General features: G+C 35.8%; 1 protein-coding gene across 2 annotated transcripts; it reads right to left on the bottom strand.

The window, feature by feature from the left end:
- Positions 1 to 2460: 2460 nt before the first annotated feature.
- tfr1a (transferrin receptor 1a) lies at positions 2461 to 20723 on the bottom strand. Of its 2 annotated transcripts, none has more exons than XM_067363339.1 (18): positions 20621 to 20723; positions 17333 to 17380; positions 16780 to 17008; positions 16438 to 16615; positions 16106 to 16328; positions 14955 to 15077; positions 14250 to 14345; positions 14016 to 14155; positions 11485 to 11654; positions 11261 to 11380; positions 11023 to 11105; positions 7977 to 8040; positions 7829 to 7896; positions 7670 to 7740; positions 6943 to 7027; positions 6611 to 6838; positions 6203 to 6355; positions 2461 to 4734 (listed from the first exon to the last, which is right to left on the bottom strand). In XM_067363339.1, exons 2-18 carry the CDS (start codon positions 17363 to 17365, stop codon positions 4492 to 4494), a joined length of 2307 nt encoding a protein of 768 aa, XP_067219440.1. In that variant the 5' UTR covers positions 17366 to 17380; positions 20621 to 20723; the 3' UTR covers positions 2461 to 4491. The 2 variants fall into 2 exon arrangements, with proteins under 2 accessions (XP_067219440.1, XP_067219441.1); XM_067363340.1 differs by having other exon boundaries at positions 16283 to 16328.
- Positions 20724 to 20780: the final 57 nt, after the last annotated feature.

Genomic DNA, 20780 nt, shown 5'->3' with positions numbered 1-20780 from the left:
CTCGAGCTTGATTACTCAATCTCGCTCACGCTGTACATATGCATCTATTGACAACCCACTCTTAAAGGGACAGGACACTTTTATTATGACAGCGCTCCACAAGTCAATGAACGACACTATATTAAACTTAATTTTAAACTCTAGACCACAGTTTTACCACTAAAAAAAACTGGTAATAATACTGAGTCTAATTTAATAGGGCATATTTGTACATTGTTAGGGGAAGATGCTTTTCACCTTCAGTATAAAGACCATAATCACGAGGTTGCGTTCATAAGAAACAGTGCCTATTTTACGGCTGTTAAGGTGAGTTAAATTGACAAAACCTCGGTTTAATAAACTATAGCAGTCATAAGAGCTTCAAAAAGAATTCTTTAAAGTACTCTAGTTCTACCATGTGGCCATTTGAAGAATTGCAGACAGGTCACTATAAACAAATAGGACTACTGAAGATTTTATTATACAATGAAAGATCAATTGTGTGCACATATTTAAGAGACATATTTAAGTAGACATAATGGTCCGTCATTAATAGGCAACTATGCAGGAAGTAATGCAGGACAAATGAGTAGTAGGCCTACTACATTAACACTTAATGTACTACTATTAAAGGTGCAATATGTAAGAATTTTGCAGTAAAATATAAAAAAAAAAAAAAACACTAGACCAGTGTTATATATTTTGTTCACTTGAGTACTTACAATATCCAAAATGTTTCCAACTATTTGTAAATCGTGAGAAAATTGCAATTTTAACCAAGGACGTGTGAGGAGTCGCCTGTCAATGGCGTCATACCCGCATTACCCTTGGTTTCCGGTTTTATTTTGTAGAAACCATGGAAACATCAAAGACGCTTTAATATAATACACGTTTTAATAGACAAGGCAACAACTGTTTTGATATATTTACAGACAGAAAATGGTTATATAGCGCAACACATTTAGTCTGTTTAAATCTAATTTTCTTGATTTTTTACGAGTACCATGCTTTACCATGCCCCAAAGAATAACACTATTTTGTAAAGTAGCTAATATAGCATAATCAGGTGCACCTTTATTTGTAGTAATACAGCATTTTCTCCATCATACAATACGTTTTAAAATTAATTGCATGCCATTTATCAACAAGCCATCCAGCATTTAATATGATATACTAAAATTGATCTAGTTTACTGAAGTGTGCAACAAGTGTCTCACCGCAGCCACCAAGCGAAAGCACAGAGTAACGTAACATTTTCAACACACTCAAAGGTATCTAATATGATAAACAGAGCTGCTTTGCTTCATACTCATGACCGGAAAAGTGGAAGCGGCATAATAAAAGTTCCGCTGCGTATGTTGCGCAGTCACTCCAGCGGCCTCGTTCAGCTCCAACAGCACTCGGTCCTGCTCTGCTTTATACTACAATAACATTAATAAATCGCATCCATGAACATGATTTCTTCCCGAGTTCTTCACATGAGTGTCTTTCTCAGCGCATAAACATTTTCCACTTGCAACTCAATTCACATTGATGTCTTCTGATGGCCATATGATATGTCCCTATTCTTTTGCACCGTCCGTTGAGGTAAAGACCACATGTCCCAAGATTCCGCACTCAAACTTGGCGTCATCAAGCTAAGCCTTTGTTTTGAATAGTCCTCTAGCGACCTCTAGCAGACAGAAAATAATACATAGTGCACCTTTAAGTAATATGGAATCATGATTAACTAATCAGTAAGTAATATCAAATTGATAGTTCCTTATTTAAGTAATCAGCAATTACTGAATGAGATTAGCCTCATTAATAACTATCAACTAGCTACAAATTATAGAGAATTACCCATTAATTACTAATCACAACATTATTGTGCATCTGAGACATAATCATCTTTTTTGATCTGAATATAGTAATACAATGCATCACTAATTACTCAAGTGTTACCTAGTTACTCTGCAGGAACTACTAATCTGGACCATTTATTTTAAAGTGAAAAACACATTTTTTGCTTTAAAATAATGGTCAAGATCACTAGTAGTTCTTGAAAACGGCCTCTTTTTTACTTAGAACATGGTCAGAAAATGCATCATAATTAGTCAGGTGTTAATTGGTCACTCTGTAGGAACTACCGGTGATCTGGAGTCTGGACCATTATTTTAAAGTGAAAAAGAGTTACCCCTAGAATTTTTACTGGTTTCACCGTCTATTTGTAAATTTAGTTCAAATGTAGCCAATTTCTCTAATGAAAATTGCATTATCAGAATTTTTATTATATATTATAACATTTATACAATATTTCTTTAAAAAAATGACTAATTGAGTCATAGACATCTTGGTTAAAATGTGAGGTTAAACAATTGATGAAAGAACTTAATTTTAGTGTCAATTTAGTCAGAAATTTTGAACTGCTGTACTTCACTCCACAGTTAACTTAACACATGGATCCAAAAGAGTCTTCAGTTTAAATGAGTTGTTCTCTTTTTATTAATCTCTTGCAGACTTATAAAACTAAGAATCAGTGCGTGCTTAATACTATAAACCAGTTATGTCCACAACAATACTACTGACGTTACATACCATTCTTCAAAAACTTTAAAAGATATGGACATATAGACAATCATGAAACTGCAAGTGATAACTAAAAGACGTTGTTAGAATAATCTTTAATCTCCATTTTCATCTCTTTCACATTGTTTTCTGTTGAAACAAGACATGAGTACACATGAGTGTCTTTCTCAGCGCATAAACATTTTCCACTTGCAACTCAATTCACATTGATGTCTTCTGACGGCCATATGATATGAGGATAAACAGATGATACTGGTATCAAAAGGTAACCAATTAGCTGAATAGTTTAAATTTAACACCAGTTTGATGAAGTTTAATACAATTTGAGTGAAGTTAAATACACACAAAGAAAAGAGGAAAAAAAGTATTTCAATCTTTAAAGCTTCATACTGTAAATAAACAAGGCACATACAAGTAAATGATACACAGGAAATAAAAGAAAAATGAAAACCGAGTAAGAGAACAGAACAGAATCTTATAGAAGCCCATAGCAGGATCTTACAGAAGGTTTCTCTAGATTTCAACCTCTACTGTGATCCTCACCCACTCCACATTTGATTAATCCAAGGCAGAAGAAGGTAACAGCACTTGATTGTTCATAAGAAACTGACAATAGATTACATGACTCACAACAGATAACTAGTATGGTAAGAGTGTGTGAATATAGATGATTTGTACATCATCATGGGAAACACTGTTCCCGATAATTACATCCACACCACAGTGAAATATGAGGGGCACTGCCCTCGATATCAACACATCGGTAGGCAAAATCTACCATCATCTTCTTCGCATTATGGAAGGCACTGCTCCCGATAATTATTCTGGATCAGGTATAACATTGATTCAAAAGGAGGATGCCAGAGACTAACAAACAACAGTATTTTTCTGAAAAATGTTTATTATTATTATTATTATCATTATATTATTTAAGAAATGCATTGTGGTAGTTTCTGGTCATAGCTTTTTAAAACAAGGTTATCTCCATAGCAGATGCTGCTTTCACATTTCGACAGTATAACTGTCATAATTATGGAAGGCACTGCTTCCGATAATTATACATTTGTTTAAAAAGGCGTTACAAAATGCTATTTATAGTGATCCCTGTCACTGATAAATAAAAAAAAAACAAAAAAACTAATAAATAGATATTTCAGAGCCACATAGGAAAGCCTCTTTCTACTATTTGACAGAACTGATCTGAAATGCCCCTGAAAAAGCGTATTCAACCGAAAAATTGGAAAAATACTGTGCTGTAGGAGGTGTGTCATCATCACTACAGGTAAGTCAGGTTACAAACATTAAAATGACAATGGCTGATTGTCTAACTGTAGCCTGTATAAGAAAAAACAACCTCGAAATCCAGACTGTTCAGGTTATTATGAAAGTCATTCCTAAAAGGTATGAAATGATGAAAGTAACAAACCAATAACACAGTCCAAATTTGTGTAATCTAAACCAAATCTTAAAAGGAACATTTCACCCAAGAATAAAAAAAAAAGCTGGGTTATTTGCCATGATGTCATTCTAACCTCTTATTAATTTTGTTCTGTTCTTAACACATAGATATTGGATGGATTCAAAGGACAAATTATAGCACATGAGTGATATAAGCTACTTCTATAATATTTTATGGTGCTCCTGTGTCCTGTATTGAAGTTTAAAATCGCCAGTAATTTCATGGAAAAGAGCAACCAGTACGTTTTTCAAAATAGCTTATGTTGTGTTTCACAGAAGAGGTTTGGAAGGACATGAGGGTGAGTAAAGGATGACAGAATTTTTATTCTTGGGTCAACTACTGTTTTAAATATTGAGGTAAACCTCTAATCATAAATTCACGTTAATAGAGCACCAATATTATTTTCTACTTTAATTTTCCTTTTGTGTCTTGAGTGATGGTTCAAAGTTATCAAATTGATAAAGAGGTAAGCTGAATCTGCCTGTCTAAATTTCATTATCCATATCCCATACTTCCCCTGCCAATGCATTGGCACATCCCTGGATGGTCCAGGTAGCAAGAGCAAACTGATTCTTGAATTGGTCGACGTCAGCAGATTCAAGACCTCCTTTAATAGCTTCAAGGTGATTCACCAGAGCTGCCAGTGTGTGCGAGCCAGAGCCCAGCACAATGTGCCGGAACAGACTCTCCCGCGGAGACACGTAGGGAGAGAGGAGACTGCCTTCCACCTTCCAACAGACACACGATGTTAACATCCACATTATAACATAAAAAAAAAACTGCTGCTCTGTTTCTAAAATTGGATTTTCCTAGAACGCAAGCTGAGAAACATTTAAAAGAGTTTTAAAGGGGTTCTACGTAGGAATGACACCCAGTGGTCGAAATAGGTACTTCAGTCCAAATGCAAAATATTGTTTGCCCCGCCCCTTCTTTCAAAGACACAGGTTGCCAGGTTGAGGACTATTTGTGTTTTAATATGCTGTCGTTCAAAGATTTTTTGATGAATGCAGAGGCTTTTTAGTTCTGGTAGAATCTGCGATTCTCTGACACAGTTTGTTTCCACGGCTGCAATATGCAGTGTTTTCCGCCAACTGGCAACCTGTGATGTCGAAATACTATTGGATAAACTGGCAGCACGCAGTTTTGCACAGGCCAAAACAAAGACAGACATTCCGACACGGAATGCACATTTCAAAGTAGAAGGTCTGGCTGTAGCATTGTTTTTTTGAGAAACAAGTAGGTGATCTTAGCATGTTTCCTAAATATCTGCAAACATATTGGGGTATTTTTATGCTTTATTAAAGTAAAAATCTTACATATGGCCCCTTTAAGGCTGGAATTTTGTTGCTTTAGCTCATGTCTATTAGCTTTGAGGTACTCCATATGCTAGTGTAGAAGCTAAGAAAATTAATGCTTAGCAATTATATCCATTTAAACTGGATCTAAAATGTATCAAAATTAGAATAGGGTATTACTGCAATACCGGAGGCTGCAGTTTCAGCATTTCTATGACCCACATTTTTTATTTTATTTTTTTTGTATGTACAAACAGTTTATACTTACCATTCAATTTTGTATTTGTATTATTTTCAGGAATGCTTTAGAGTTAACCGTTGGTAAAACTCTTGAAATATTTAACCTAATTTGTTTTAATATATAAAGTGGAATAAACCTATATTCTGGTTTATTCTATATTCTGGCTTCTTGTCTTGTGTGACCGACTTAAAGTGCAATAAATGGTAAAACTAGTGTGTTTATTACTAACTTAATAAATTAAAACAGTATAAAAACAAATACTGGTTTACAATGTCAGTAACCATAAATTAATTGTTTTGAACATACAAATTTTAAATTAAAAGGAAGGATAATAAAAGTGTAGTAATTTCTGTGCGTCTAGTCTTTGCATCGTTTTATGCAGGTCTCCTCTGGTGGAGAAGAATTGGCTAGTATCCGGTGTTGCAGGAAAATTGCTAAATTAATTAAAAATGTATCTTTGTCGTAACAGAAATACTAATGACTTATCTGCTAAACTTTGTCCAACAAAATTATCTTGAGAATGACCCTCCTTCTATTACCACTATGTATAGCAGCAAAGCAGCAGTTATTTGATAAGTTCCATCCCAACTACCTTTTTTAATAGGAAATACGTCAACACAGGAAAGAATGAAATGGCTTGATGAGTGCCATGTTATTTACCCTCATAATACGATTGTTGAGGATGCGACACTGCTCCATGTCTTCAAGATCACTGTTCCGGATGGCAGAAACAAGTGCGCTGGCAGCACGATCGTACGACCCCTGAGCTGACAGAAGCCACTGCATCGTCACAGTAGAAGGAAGGCGGCCCGACTTAAAGTAAAATGCAAAAAGTGAATTTAAGCTCCTTTCTGTACTTAACAGATATTTACAGAGCCCCTAAAAGCACATGGTGAAGAAGAAAAAAATTAGATGGAAGTAAAAATCAAATCGAATGCAAACGCGTTGTATATTTTCCACCAATCTCATATTTTTTCATCACCACATCCCTTTAGGGGCTCTGTAGATATTCAACAAAACAAAAGTTCTTTTGGAGTTACAAAACCACATGTAACAACGTAGACTCACCATTTGTAGTGATTCTAATTTAGACCTGATCTGGGACACATAGTTGCGGATGACACTGGTATACTTTTCCACATTCAGCTTGAGCAAGTGGTCGTGTACCAGCCGAAGAGTAACCAGCCCAGCCACCTCACCTGCTGTCTTGGCCAGTTTCAGAGTGTTGAAGGAAGTGTACTGTTCCAGATTTTGATTAGTATCCTCAAAAGTGCCAAACGGGTATAACTTTGAACTCTGAAACACATCAGGCAGATGTTTACTTTCTATCATCCATCATGAAATGTACCTGAATGTATTTTACTTTATTTTGACATCTTCAGTTAAACCTCAATACTTACCGAAGTAAATCGAAAGGAAAGTGAAGGGATGCCCGAAAAGCTCTGGAATGGATAAGCAGAGTGAGACAAACCCATAGGCTCCATTCTGCAAAGAAAGAAAAAGTTAGAAAGAGTTTAACAGTGTTGCTCTAGTCAATCAGAAATAAAATAAAATATAAATATTAGATGAAAAGAAATTTAAATGAAAAGTAGAAATGTTGCCTTGACAACTGACTGAAACAAATAGTCTAATCCTGGCTTAATCTAAGCCCTGTCTGTGAACAGGGGCCGGTTGCATAAACCACTTAGACTTTAAAAAGTTAGGACCACTCTTCAAGAAAAACATTAGTGTCTTAACTTTTAAGACTAGTCTGTTACATAAAAAGGTAAATTGGTGTAATTGGAAAAATAACATTGATTACCCCTTGGTTAACTGCAAGTTGGTCAAACTAGTTCTTAAGACACAGTCTTAATATAGTGACTAAGTTTATGCAACTGGCCCCAGGCCTAAATGTTTTAAAGGTAAAGTACTAAATTTGCAAAACTAAAATAAAAATTAATTAAAGCTAATTAAATAAAAATAAAATAAAAAAAATGTAAAAAAAATGACAAGAGCACATTATAAAATTAAAAATTAAAATATAAAGATGAAAGTGTAAAGGTAAAAGCTAATTTAAAATATTAATAAATACTATAATAGTATACAAATGATAGTCAAATTGTCAAGAGTAGTGCGAGACAAACATACACAGACTTCTCCCAGTTGGATCCAGCAAACTGTTCATGCAAGGATTTGGTTGCATCAATTGGAGATGAGACCTGTATGCAGGAAAAAAGGTTATTTTTCTTTATAAGACAGATAAAACAGAAGAATAATGGCAAAGATTCAGCATTTGTGATAACTCACCTGTTTCATAGTGCTCTCTAGTAACCCATACAGCAGTGGACTGGCAGTTGCTTTGAAAGAGTCAAGACCTAAAGAGAATGTTAGATGATCAGCTCCAACTCAAGACCAAGTCCGTCTTCAACTCTTCAAGAAATGACTCTTTACAAACCTGAAATAACTTCATCAAGGCTGATGTGAGTAAATGTTTTCAAATTCAAGGAGGTCAGGTAGCCCTATGGGAAAAAAAACCACAAAATATATTCATTGTGTTACACAATTCAAAGGCTATATTTGGAATCGCTTATTAAAAGGTCCCGTTCTTCGTGATCCAATGTTTCAAACTTTAGTTAGGGTGTAATGTTGTTGTTAGAGTATAAATAAAATCTGTAAAATTTTAAAGCTCAAAGTTCAATGCCAAGCGAGATATTTTATTTAACAGAAGTCGCCTACATCGAACGGCCAGTTTGGACTACATCCCTCTACTTCCTTCTTTAATGACCTCACTAAAACAGTTTTTTGACTATCCTCCGCCCACAGGAATACACAAGAGTTGCGTTTGTAGAGTGTGTTTGTCGCCATGTCGTCGAAACGCTGTTATTTTCATCCCGCAGTTCAATCACTGGGTCTGATTCCAGCTCAAATTGATAGGGTAAAATTAAAGACATGTTTACAATAACACTGAGCGCATGCATCTCCACGTTATGGTAAGAGGCGTGACCTTTCCGGGCAAGATGCGCTAAGCTGCTGTCGAATCACAACACAGTAGTGATGGGAAGTTCGGATCATTTTACTGACTCGGACTTTTGAGTCTCGTTCAACAATATGAACAAATCTTTTTTCGAGTCATTTCGTTCATTTTAGCAAAATGTAATTAAAATGTTACGTGTTACTTCCCCAACACATCTACTACTTATGCAAACGTTGATCCCACTACAAACAATACAAAACTACAATGCTATAAGATTCAGAAATGATTAATTCATTCTTTACCTGGGTCTTCAGTTTATGACAAGCTGATTAAGCTCACCTCACCTCTTGTCTGACAAGTCTTCGGGTTTAAGTCATTCCTTAATGACGTGACAGGCAGTCCCATGCTAAACCAACGCATTCTGAGCCGGTAAGAGAATTGATTAGTTCTCTTCATGAGTCTTTCGGGTTTTTGAGTCGTTCCTTAAACACGTGACAGACCCATACACTAAGCCAATGCATTCTGAGCCGGAAAGAGAATTGATTAGTTCTTTTTATGAGTCTTTCAGGTTTTTGAGTCGTTCCTTAAACACGTGACAGACCCATACGCTATTTCTGACATTTCTGTCACTGTTTTTGTTACGGTTTCTTGAGGATCTGTGGTGTGTTATTATAAATAAATAAAGCCCTGTTATAAATAAAGTATTGATTAATTTATCTTTTTGACTGTCTATGTTCAAATAAACACTAGGCTATATAATAATATAATAATCCAAGCCTACGATACAAAGTATTTATAGCCTAGTTTGTTCATTTTTACTCCAATTTTGAGTTTGCTGTTATAATAATTGCTTTTCCTAGTCAGACTTGACATATTAGTCTAATATATGTATAAGAAGATTGCTCAAAAAGGACATAATGACATTAATAATTGTTATTTGCTTTTAATTTATGTTAGTTTAAGACATCAAGGTTATGATAACTTCAGCTTTAACAGTTGTAACAAACTCAAACAAAACTGGAGAGTTAACGTTATTTACTAATAAATATAATGTGCTTGGGTCACACAGCTTAGCGTATGGGTCTGTCACTTGATTAAGGAACGACTCAAAACCCGAAAGACTCATGAAATGAACTAATCAACTGAATCATCAGGTGAACTACTACTAGCAGTACAGGTACAGAACCTGTAGAATATTGCACATGCGCGACTGAACGAATCACCCCCCGAGACGACTCGTTCTTCCCGAGTCACATTAAAGATTCGTTCAAAATGAACGAAAATCATTCAAGAACGACACATCACTACAACACAGGAACCGCTGGCACAATCAGAACTCGTTACATATTTCTGCAGTAGGGACTTCATAAAACAAGGAAGTCATCAGCCCGTTTTTATGACAGTGGAAACAGCGGTATACAGATAAGTAAATTATGTGAAAAATACTGTGTTTTTTTACACGCGAAACATGAACAATAATATTGCACACTATAAACACAATCAAAGCTTAAAAAAAAACACGAAAAACGGGACCTTTAACATACACAAGGACAGTCTGTTTCACAGTCACATTTTGACAGATTTGACACGTCGACCGCACCACAAAGAATGCAGCTCTACTTAGTAGGCTAAAGGTATGATAATTGTTTTCCCTCCACGTTTAGAGGGCTAGATAATTGGTTGATTATTTCACTCTATTGTTATCCACAAGTTTCCTACGCCCCATGAGGCCTTGCGTCAAAAGTGAGTGTCTTCCGGTTCGAAGTAAACAAGCGGGATGTGATGCACCGAAATGAAAATTCTGGGCTGAGGCCGAAACCGAAAATTCAAGATGCACTTGGACGAAAAACAAAATCGAAAATAAAATAATAAAATGAATAATCAATTAATTAATCTTAACTTATTTAATAATTAGCACTCAAACAGCTAAAACTGAGTTGTACAAACATTTAAACTGCACATAAGGCAATTTTTATACCAACTTTTTAAAAAACAAAATTGTTTCAAAATTGTTTCATTGTTGCAGTGCATTTTTACTGGTAAGGCACAAGAGGTTTGCTCTGCCTTACCATTAGAACAATCTCTTGACTACGACACAGTGAAGTCCACAATTTGTATGTGCGTATGAGTTAGATCCCAAGAGCAAACAGACGTACGCAGAGTTTGCTAGAGACAAAAGACACTTTAAGAGAAGTGATGTCTTTCCAAGAGGACTGAATCTTTTGAGCAACTTCAACAGTAAGTGGAAGCAAATATTGTGCACCATTTAAACAAACAGAAAGTCACTTCGCTTGTAGACGCAGCAGTTTTGTCCGATACATTTGTGCTTATGGAGCAAAATGTTTTCGGTTTTGATCTTCGAACTCCTGTTTCTACCCCCTGTTGGCGCTGTGATGGAAGTATTATTTTTATTGTTCCTTACTTTTATTCGTGTTAGTATTATTTGTTGTTTGGTCAAACAGAGAATTCACTCCCATATTTAACAAGGTCATTGTTGAACAGAAGGTAATCAGAGATTCATTCATACCTCCAACCACTCCGTTGCCCCGACACCAAATTCACCAGCACTCCAGCTAGCAAACACTATGCTTCTCTTTGGTTTGAATCCATCTTGGAATAAAAGAAAGTTGCATTTAAAATCAACAAGTTTATTCTTAATTAATAATTATCATATACTGTATACTTCATTATATAATGATAAGAAAGAAATAAAATTAAATTAAAAAAAAAAAAAAAAAAAAAACCACTACTTCTATGCAGTATACCATTCTTGATCATGTCTGTAATAGTTCTGGCCAACTCCACCAGTAAACTAGTGCCAACTGTGCTTCTGGCAAATCCAGGGCCCCATGCATCTCGCTGGGCTCCGATCACCATATAACGATCTAAAGCAAAGGATGAAGACAAAAACCAAGCCATCAGGGACTGGGACCAATTACTTGTTTGATGTGCACAGCTGTTTAAAGCCCTGTGTAACACTATACAGTACCTGCATCTATATAACCTTTAATGACTCCAAACACATTGTGGATTTTTTTCTGAACTAGGACATTGTTCACTTCCACCGTGATATTGTCGCGATCGTCGCCGAGCCTGTACATGGTATCCGGGAGCATCCCATCTCTCCAGCCATCAGGTGAAATCCGACCTCCCAACTTACTGTTAGAGGACAGGAGCAAACAAAATGTAACAAATACGTAAATAAAAGGAAATAAACCACATTGACAAAGCTAAATGTTTTGCATTTTCTGATGAAAATGTGAATGGTACTTGCTGCCTGGATGCTAGAGTGACTTGAGTGGCTTCCAAGACATTGCTATGCTGTTGCTAAGATATTCTGCATGTTTTTTGGTGCATTTTTACGGGGTTTATAAATGGTTGCTAGGGTGTTCTGTGTGGTTGCTCCAGTAGATAGTTGCAAGCGCAAGTCAAAAAAGCCCAACTCTAAGCCCATTTAATATTCTGGGGCCAGATTCACAAAACATTATTAAAAAATAAAAGGGTTAGTTCACCCAAAAATTAAAATTCTGTCATTAATTTCTCACCCTCATGTCACACCCATAAGACCTTCATTCATCTTCAGAACACAAATTAAGATATTTCTGATAAAATCCGATGGCTCTGTGAGGCCATGTACCATGTAGTGATGGGTGATTTCAAAACACCACTTCATAAAGCTTTGCGAATATTTTGTTTGGAATGTGGTTCAGAGTGCATATCAAACAGCCAAAGTAATTTTCGGTAAACGAGGCTTCGAAGGGTTTCGAAATTTCAATGGTTCACCACTGGGGGGCATGACTTTGGCAGTCCGAACCACTGATTTGAAACAAAAATTTCATAAAGCAGTGTTTTGAAATCACCCATCACTAGATACCGTTGAATAAAGTCGTTATTTAGTTTTTTTGGCACACAAAAAAGTATTTTCGTTGCTTCATAACATTAAGGTTGAACCACTGTAGTCACATTAACTGTTTTAAATACGTCTTTAGCAGTTTTCTGGGCATCTGAACGTGTTAATTATCTTGCTGGCAATAGACGCCTCACTGAGCCATCAGATTTCATAAAAAATATCTTAATTTTTGTTCTGAAGATGAACGAAGGTCTTACGGGTGTGGAACGACATGAGGGTGAGCAATTAATGACAGAATTTTCATTTTTGGGTGAACTAACCCTTTAAGTAAATTCAGTATTGATTCATTCCATTGTAAGAATCAATAGTTATTAATTTAGTTAATTTATCTATATCAGCACTAGAGTAAACAGTGATGTCATCGTCCAGCTCAGCCAGTTCGCATACAAGGGTGTCGATGCAGGCAGATCAAAATCCTTGTTGAATATCAAATGTCAATGACATATTACTATTACTAGGGATGTGCACAAGTACTCAGAAGTGACGTCATGGACTGATAATTTAATCAAAGATCGGTCATCATTAAACACAACGTGATATTTTTCCGAATTCGTAATTCAGTAACAACTCAAAAACAAAAACAAGTCAAATAGGAACCTAGTTTTTTTGTTTTATAATTCTGACAATTTTTGGCAACATTCAGTACAGATGAAAGTGCCCATACATAGGATGTGTTCACTCACAGCACACACAGTCACTCACACAGATACAAGACTCTAGTGAGAGTGTGAATCAATGCAATGCGCTGCGTCAGGCAAGCTTATATTATATTATATATATATTTTTTTTATTTTTTTTTTTTTTTTTTTTTTTTTTCTCATTGCACTTCAAACATTCTTCAAAAATGTTTAGTTCTCTTAAGAAATGTATCATAAAGACAACCTGTAATGCCCTTTTACTAAAATGGGTTTTCATATTTGAAAGTTAAAAGAAAATGAAAAATTTTTTTTTTTTTTTTTTACATTACATTATTGAATACATATTTAACATTGTTGCAGCACCTCTCTTGCCAGCCTGTCAGAAACACTGGTGTCTGGTCTCTATGAAGGCCCTCCTTCCAAAAAGCGCAACGTGCTCTAGTGGTTAGCTGGATCAGTGTGTTCTGATTCGTCAACCACTTCGAGCGCATTTTTCTGAAATGTTACACCATTTACCATACCTATGTTAGATCCTGGGTGGAAAAACCAGCATCTCTTGGACATGGCGACAACACACTACCAACACAATTCAACCAGGCTTCACCTCTTTATTTTGAGTATGCCTTGGAAAACTCTAAGACTACAATCAAGGCATATCATGGAGTTCAGAAACAGTGCTTACTGACATACTAAAATAACTCCCTTTGGAGTGACTTTGTGCTTTGTAACATTGCAGACCCTTTGCGCAACATTACACACTAAAGAGAGTTAAAAAAATTAAAAAGCATAATAGGTCCTCTAAGTTTATGGGATTTTTTCACCTGCTTTTTCATCCAACAGGCAAAAATGAAAATGATAATGACAACTCCTCAACAGCACAATTTCATTTTAAACACCTAACTATTAGTGATAGTGATTTTTGGTAGTGATAGTAAATAGCAAGAAAAATGTCATTTGGGATCACAACTGCACCTCATGATCTCAGCAGCTTGCTTCATGGTGATAGTTTGGGCCGGAATGCGGGGCAAGCCAGAAGACTCAGCCGGGGGAAACTGGGTATGATTGAAGGAAGGGAATCCTGGAGTGTAGGGATCACCGGTGCCAAGATGGACCTATGAAAAGAGGGTTTTGAAAGGTCTGGAATCAATTGTACATAAACTTTGAAAAGCACAAATGATATGATAAGAGAAAGGTTCCATAACTTACATGGCCAAAAAGAGCAGTGTCTTCATTAATACTGTAGTTAACAGGATCTGGATAAATCAGCACAGCACTAGCATTCAAGTTAGCAGCATTAGCAACCTGTAATAAGCAAATGAAAACCAGAGGATAATTAAGTAAATATTAATATGAAAGGGTTAGTTTACCAAAAAATGAAAATTGTCATTAATTACTCATCTTCATGTCATTCCAAACCCGTAAGATCTTCATTCCTCTTCGGAACACAAATTAAGATATTTTTATTAAATCTGAGAGCTTTCTGATCCTCCATAGAAAGCAACAAAATTACCACTTTCAAGGCCCATGAAGGTAGCAAAAAAATGTAAACAGTTCATGTGACTACAGTGGTTCAACCTTAAATTTATGAAGCGACAAGAATACTTTTTTACAAGAAACAACTTTATTCAACAATTTCTTCTCTTCCGTGTCTTTCTCCGACACTTTTCACTTTTTTTGGGTTTCTTTGCATACAACCTAGTCACATGGACTATTTTAATGATGTCTTCACCTTTCTGGGCCTTAATTGCTTTGCTGTCTATGGGAGATCAGAAAGCTCTCTGATTTCATCAAAAATGTCTTAATTTGTGTTCCGAAGATGAATGAAGGTCTTACAGGTTTCTTACAAATTTTTGGGTGAACTAACCGTCATATATTAACAGTCTTAATATATGACTGAGTGAGAGCACCAACCTTTTCAGCGAAACTTAGTAGTCCAGCTCTGACCAAGACAACCTTTCCGTTCACATCAACATTCAGCTCCTGCAGGCGTCTGAAGTCCTCTGCTCGTCCATAATGGGCATACAGAGCTGCTCCCTATACAACAGAATCAGCATAACTTAATAAGAATATGAAATAGTCTAAGATGCATGTTGTTTTTTACTACAAATCTTCCCTTTGAGCTTTCTGGAGCTCTCATATGTCATTTATATTTGCATTTTAAATGTGTTAACATACATCATACAAGCTTTAATGTCACTGATGCTCAACGCTATTGGTTGTAATTTCTGGTAAACAATACGGTTTGAATTTGTAAAAGTGCGAATGAGATGCGAGAACTACGAAGGAGGGGCTATCATGGCTGTACGCAACTTGAGAAGCATTAGCACTCCAACTGATAAGCTAGTTATTTGAATTTATTAATTTCTTACAAAAATGCATCGCTTTGCTTCAGAAGGCCTTTGTTAACCCACTGGAGTCGTATGGATTACTTTTTCTTTTTTTTTTTTTAATAGATGGACGCATTTTTTTGGCTTCAAAATGTTATAAACCTTGGAGGAACAAGGATATTTTTAAATATATATTTAAAAATATCCTCTGATTGTGTTCATCTGAAAGAAGATAGTCATGTACACCTTGGATGGCTTGAGGGTGAGTAAATCATGGGATAATTTTCATTTTTGGATGAACTATCCCTTTAAGAACACAGAGAACAAACAGCGCTGGATGAAGTGGATATTCACCTACAAACAATTGAAACAAAAGGCTACTGAGTGTTTTTGTGTCCACCCGCGCTGTTGTTGAATATGCACTACATGAATTGTTTGATCACCTTGTTATGTTTACCATTTTTATGTTTTAAAACATGTTTTAAGGGTTTATATGTGAGACATACGCAAGAAAATTAACACTTCTCTCAGAGCTGAACTTTTTAAATGAGCATATATTGATTTTTTTTTTTTTTTTACTTTTTAGTGTTGTTTTTTGCAAAAACAATTTGCATAACCTCATATGAAATCCAGCCCAGTTTCAAAAGACTTATTGCACAAGTTGTACTTTTATAAAACTTTTATGGGGCTCTTTTGTCAGTTGGTTGTCAACATACATGCTTATTAAAAACTAACCTGCACTGTAGTAACTGCACTGTATGCCAAATACCCCTCGGTTGTTCCTACAACGTTACCACGAAACAGCACTCTGTTTTTTGAGACAGCGGGTTCATGGACTTTCACATAGTGTTCGTCGGTCCAGGGGGTCATTCCAAAAATTTTGAATTTTCCCATGATTTTATTAGCAAGCACCTCATCACCTGAGCTTCCCGCCTGGTGACTGGCACTAGAGAATTCCCTGCAAGAGGGAGAAAGAGAAGCCGAAAGACAAAACAAAGCATGTTTAACTTGAGTATCTGCTCAACTTATCATATGGAAAAAGCAAAAGGGCAGTTGTGTTTATTTACTTGAGGTTGCTGTTAATGTTGTCAGTCGTCAGTTTCTTTTTCAACAACGCTCTGAGATCGCTCCAGTCCAATGAATAAACTGCTTCTCTCACTGGGGCAATCTCATTAAGAATCGGACAATCTGAATTGATTTCAGTTTTGTTTGTGCTTTTATTAGACAGGTAACCAATGAGGTATCCTGAAAGACAAAAATATTATTATTTTTATGCTCAGAAATGGTTACAGTTTAGTGGTCATAACACAAAAACATCTGACCACAGAATTCTACGACTGACCAATCAGAATGAAGTATTCCAGAGGGCCATGAAATAAGCTTTAAAATATACTGACACGTCTTCTTACCAATAATGAAGAGGAACAGAATGGCGATGACAAATCCGCAGACAGTTTTGGGAGAACGCTGGTTCAGCTTGCTCTGGTAATATGGACGATTATGTTGGTTTTCCCCAACACCGTTAGCCTCCATTTCATCATCCATGTCAGATGAGAGCTTCATCTCCACATGGCTGTTGTCACCCTCCATGTTCTGGGTCAGGTTAAAACGAGTATAGGAGCGTGGCTCCCCATTGAACTGAAAAAATACAGTTACAAAACACCAAAATAAAACACTTTTCCTGGGTTCTTGTCACTCTGAAAACATGTAAGGGCAAGTCATGACGTTTGAGCTATTCTCTTCAATATAGAAGATTTTCAGCACAAGAAGTAAAACGTAATATCAGGAACATTGAGGAGGTTTCAGTTGAAGTGCCTAAAATCTGCTTGATTAAAGACAGACATTTAAATCTCATAAAGACACTGTTTTTTCTTTGTTATCTCTCAAACAGCAAATGATTGGTTCAGATAATTCTGTTATAATACCATGGCAAAATAAATTTGTATGGGAAGAATGGCTTACAATTTTTGAAATTGTTGTCCTGGCTTGATCCATCGTGTTCTCAAATAACTGCAGCAAGAGAATGAGAAGGTTTAGTAGAACACAGGAATCAAAGATCACTCTGTAGGAGGTGAATTTATCATAAACAAAGATACATTCCTTATGTCATCAAAAAGGGCTGTATAATGATCTGCAGCAACAGATATTATATTGTAATTTTGGTGAAGGTGCACTACACAATGTTTTGTTTAGGTTTCTCTGGCTGATATGACAGTGGTCTTGAACTTTGTACTTAACTTGACACCTGTGAGTGTGAGTGTGTGTGTGTGTGTGTGTTCTTGTTTATATTACATCGTGGGGACCAAACTAAGATAGGTGGACCCCACTAAGATAGGTGCGCCTGTTAGAGTGTGTGTGTGTGTGTGTGTGTGTGTGATCACATTTTTCTGTTACATTATCAGTGTGAAAATACTCACCAGGGAAGATTATCAATTAATATATCAGTTTGTTATTTGACTGTTTTAGTCTGAGCTACTGTATACAAGAAAAAAAAAAAAAAAAAAAAAAGGCTCAAGTTGATTTTATTTATATCGAGTGCAGCAGTCAGGTTCCAGAAGTAAAAACTTCTAAACCTTTAAAGACAGCCCTAATGTGAGCTCCGAGGTTAATCAATGGTATTGGTTAGCACGTATTATTTCAACTTATTTTTAAAATAATCACATTCGATATAAATAATTCATGGTGAAAAACTACATTACCTTATCCATGATGCTCACCAAACCTTCTTGATGCACAAGAACAAACCTCTTGCGGAAGCTCAAAAGTGCTGCGTAACACGAGAATGAACCTCATTGGTTCCCGCACGTCAAGCGAACATGCTTGAGCTTATGTTTACCATAATGTGTGCATTGATGAATGTTTATATGTGAATTAAGGCCTAAATTAAATCTGATCAGCACATAAGGCGGATTGTGACTCTTCAGAAAATTTGGACTAAACCACTCAATTAATATGGATTCGTTTTACAATCTTTTTATGAATTTTCTGAAGCGTTAAAGTGCTAGTTGTATAGCTATAAATTGAGACACAGAATTTACTCAGATTTCATTAAAAATATCGTTATTTGTGTTCCGAAGATGAAAGTCTTACGGGAATGGAACAACATGAGGGTGAGTAAATGCCGACAGAATTTTCATTTTTGGGTGAACTAACACTTTAACAAAGACTTTTTTGAAATCCCTATGGAAAAAAATAAATGGAAAAAATACTTCCGGAACAAGCGTTGTTGAAAAAGGGGGCAGGCACTGTTGCACTCTATTGCTTTTTTCTCTCTTTATTTCTTGTACATGACTCATAAATTTTATTAACAATAAAATAAAATTATTCAATTATATGTGTGTCAGAAGTGATAAATTGTACTTATTTAATACTTACAAAGTATTTTCATGGTCATTATTGTTAATATTGTGATAAAGTTGTTTTTTTTTTTTCATTGAAAAGTTTAATTGATTTTAAAAACTCAAATGACAGAATTTTTTTTTATTTCTGATTGAACTCTCTTTAAAATATATTAAAATATATATGGTAAAATATATATATAATCAATAGTATACAAGAATTAGAAAAGCGTTGTTTAAAACGGCTTTAGATGAAATCTAAAAAGTCACACTGAAGCAGTACGCAAAATGTATTGCTCTGTGCGAGCTTGCTTGGACACATGCATGCTAGAGATAGGAAAACGTATTCGGCTACACCCTACCAGGAAAGAACGTGTCGTGCACACAATCAGATCAAACCAATTCTCACATCCTTTGGGGCCTGATCCTCATGTTTAACCTCCTACTGTCCTTTCCTCAGAAACTACGCAGAAGTCTGGTGAGCTCTTTCAGGACGGCCCACTAATCCTCATACCTTGTCTGAGTGTATGGGTGCATAAGCCCTCGTGCCTAACTATACGATTTATTGTTGTAAGGAAGAGAGCCCAATAAACCTCTAGACAAAGAAAACTTTTATCAATCATGGATAAAACTGAAAAAACAATAGCAATCACACTAGGAGAGGAAATACTGTAAACTAAAGTCTGTTACTGCCAGTCATATTCCAGTAAAAAGTAAAAAAAAAAAAAAAAAAAAAAGACAAACTCTACATGAGCAGCTTCTCTAGCCAAAATTCTCAATGATTTTGTTAAGCGTTCTGCTGGTTTAATCCATCCATGCAATACACTAAGCTACTTTATCATGTGACTCTGTGCCACCCCACCACTTGAGTCACATTTTCTGAGAAGTAAATGGATGAATTAGTCTAAACTTGTGTCATTTACTCACATTTTAAAATAACCTCTCTAGACGCATACGTTAATAATGCATAACTGTATTTTTCTGGCCCTACAGATTAACATCAAACTATTTTGTATCACAATCTAAGTTTCCAAGAATGTGCAGACATTGATGATTAATCTTTACAGAACTGGCAGAGAGGATTAAAACTCACTGTAGCAAATCATGTGATGGTCACACTGAGTAAAAACATTGTACACTCTAATGTGCTTCATGTTGTAATATCTAAAACTGGTTTCATTCAAGAAAAAAAAAATATTATTTCATATTTGTGCATCAACTCAAAGTCATTTAAGGTTCAGATTAGCTAGAATTAGCTCCATAAAGGTAATAACTGCGTATTTTCATCAAACTATTTGAAAGCGTGACTCTCCTGCAATGCAAATATTGAGCCTTTCAAACTAGTAGAGATAATTTAGGTGCATGAGCGTGGTAACAGGTGACACACACAACTCAAAAGAACTCGGTTGAACTCTGGGAAGGACAAGTGTTCAGAGCTGACCCTGAAGAAAATGTCACATATCTGGCACCAAATCACAATGGAAAAATATAAGTTACTAAAAAACACTACATTATTAGTAAAATTATTTCATATTAAAATAATTTATATTAAAACTAAATACATTTATGAGGCCATTTAAAGTCAGTTGTGTCATTAATTTTGCAAGCGAAACGAGCACTGTCTCATTTCAGTTTGACACAATCTGTGTGAAGGTCAGTAGACAAGGGTTTGCAGAGCACGTGCGTGAACCATGAAGTAAAAGTTTATTTACAGCAGCTGCAACACGAATTAAAAGCGATAATAGTTAGATTATAATTCTAATCATTTTACTTCTAATTCAATACTGTGAGGAATAATTCAATGGTTCAGAAAGCCATGCACCCCTATTTCGACAGTAGAAATTGGCGGTATTTAATATTCTGCAGACAACACATTTATATTAAAAGACCATAAATCTGTGATAAATCTTACCAATGCTCTCGAGCTCCCGTCACGACCGCAGCACCCTTGTCACGACCACCGCGAGCACCTCACGAGCACAAAATAACCTTGGAGACCCTGCAGAACTATGAAGCGCTCATATTGGGGAGGCGGGTGCTTTGGTGTCACTTCCGGGTTTCAATTTTAGATA

The sequence above is a fragment of the Chanodichthys erythropterus genome, chromosome 16 (genome assembly GCF_024489055.1).
Source record: "Chanodichthys erythropterus isolate Z2021 chromosome 16, ASM2448905v1, whole genome shotgun sequence".
Classification (NCBI taxonomy): domain Eukaryota; kingdom Metazoa; phylum Chordata; class Actinopteri; order Cypriniformes; family Xenocyprididae; genus Chanodichthys; species Chanodichthys erythropterus.
The sequence above is the reverse complement of the archived record's forward strand: the minus strand, read 5'-3'. Positions and strand labels throughout refer to the sequence as shown.

Bases quoted from the DNA above. Each gene is read 5' to 3' on its own strand.
- tfr1a (XM_067363339.1), bottom strand. From the start codon at position 17,365: ATGGATCAAGCCAGGACAACAATTTCAAAAATT. The intron at 17,009-17,332 runs GTAAGCCATTCT...GTATTTTTTCAG, and splicing joins GGACAACAATTTCAAAAATT to TTCAATGGGGAGCCACGCTC. The intron at 6,839-6,942 runs GTAAGTATTGAG...GATGTGTTTCAG, and splicing joins TTTCCTTTCGATTTACTTCG to AGTTCAAAGTTATACCCGTT.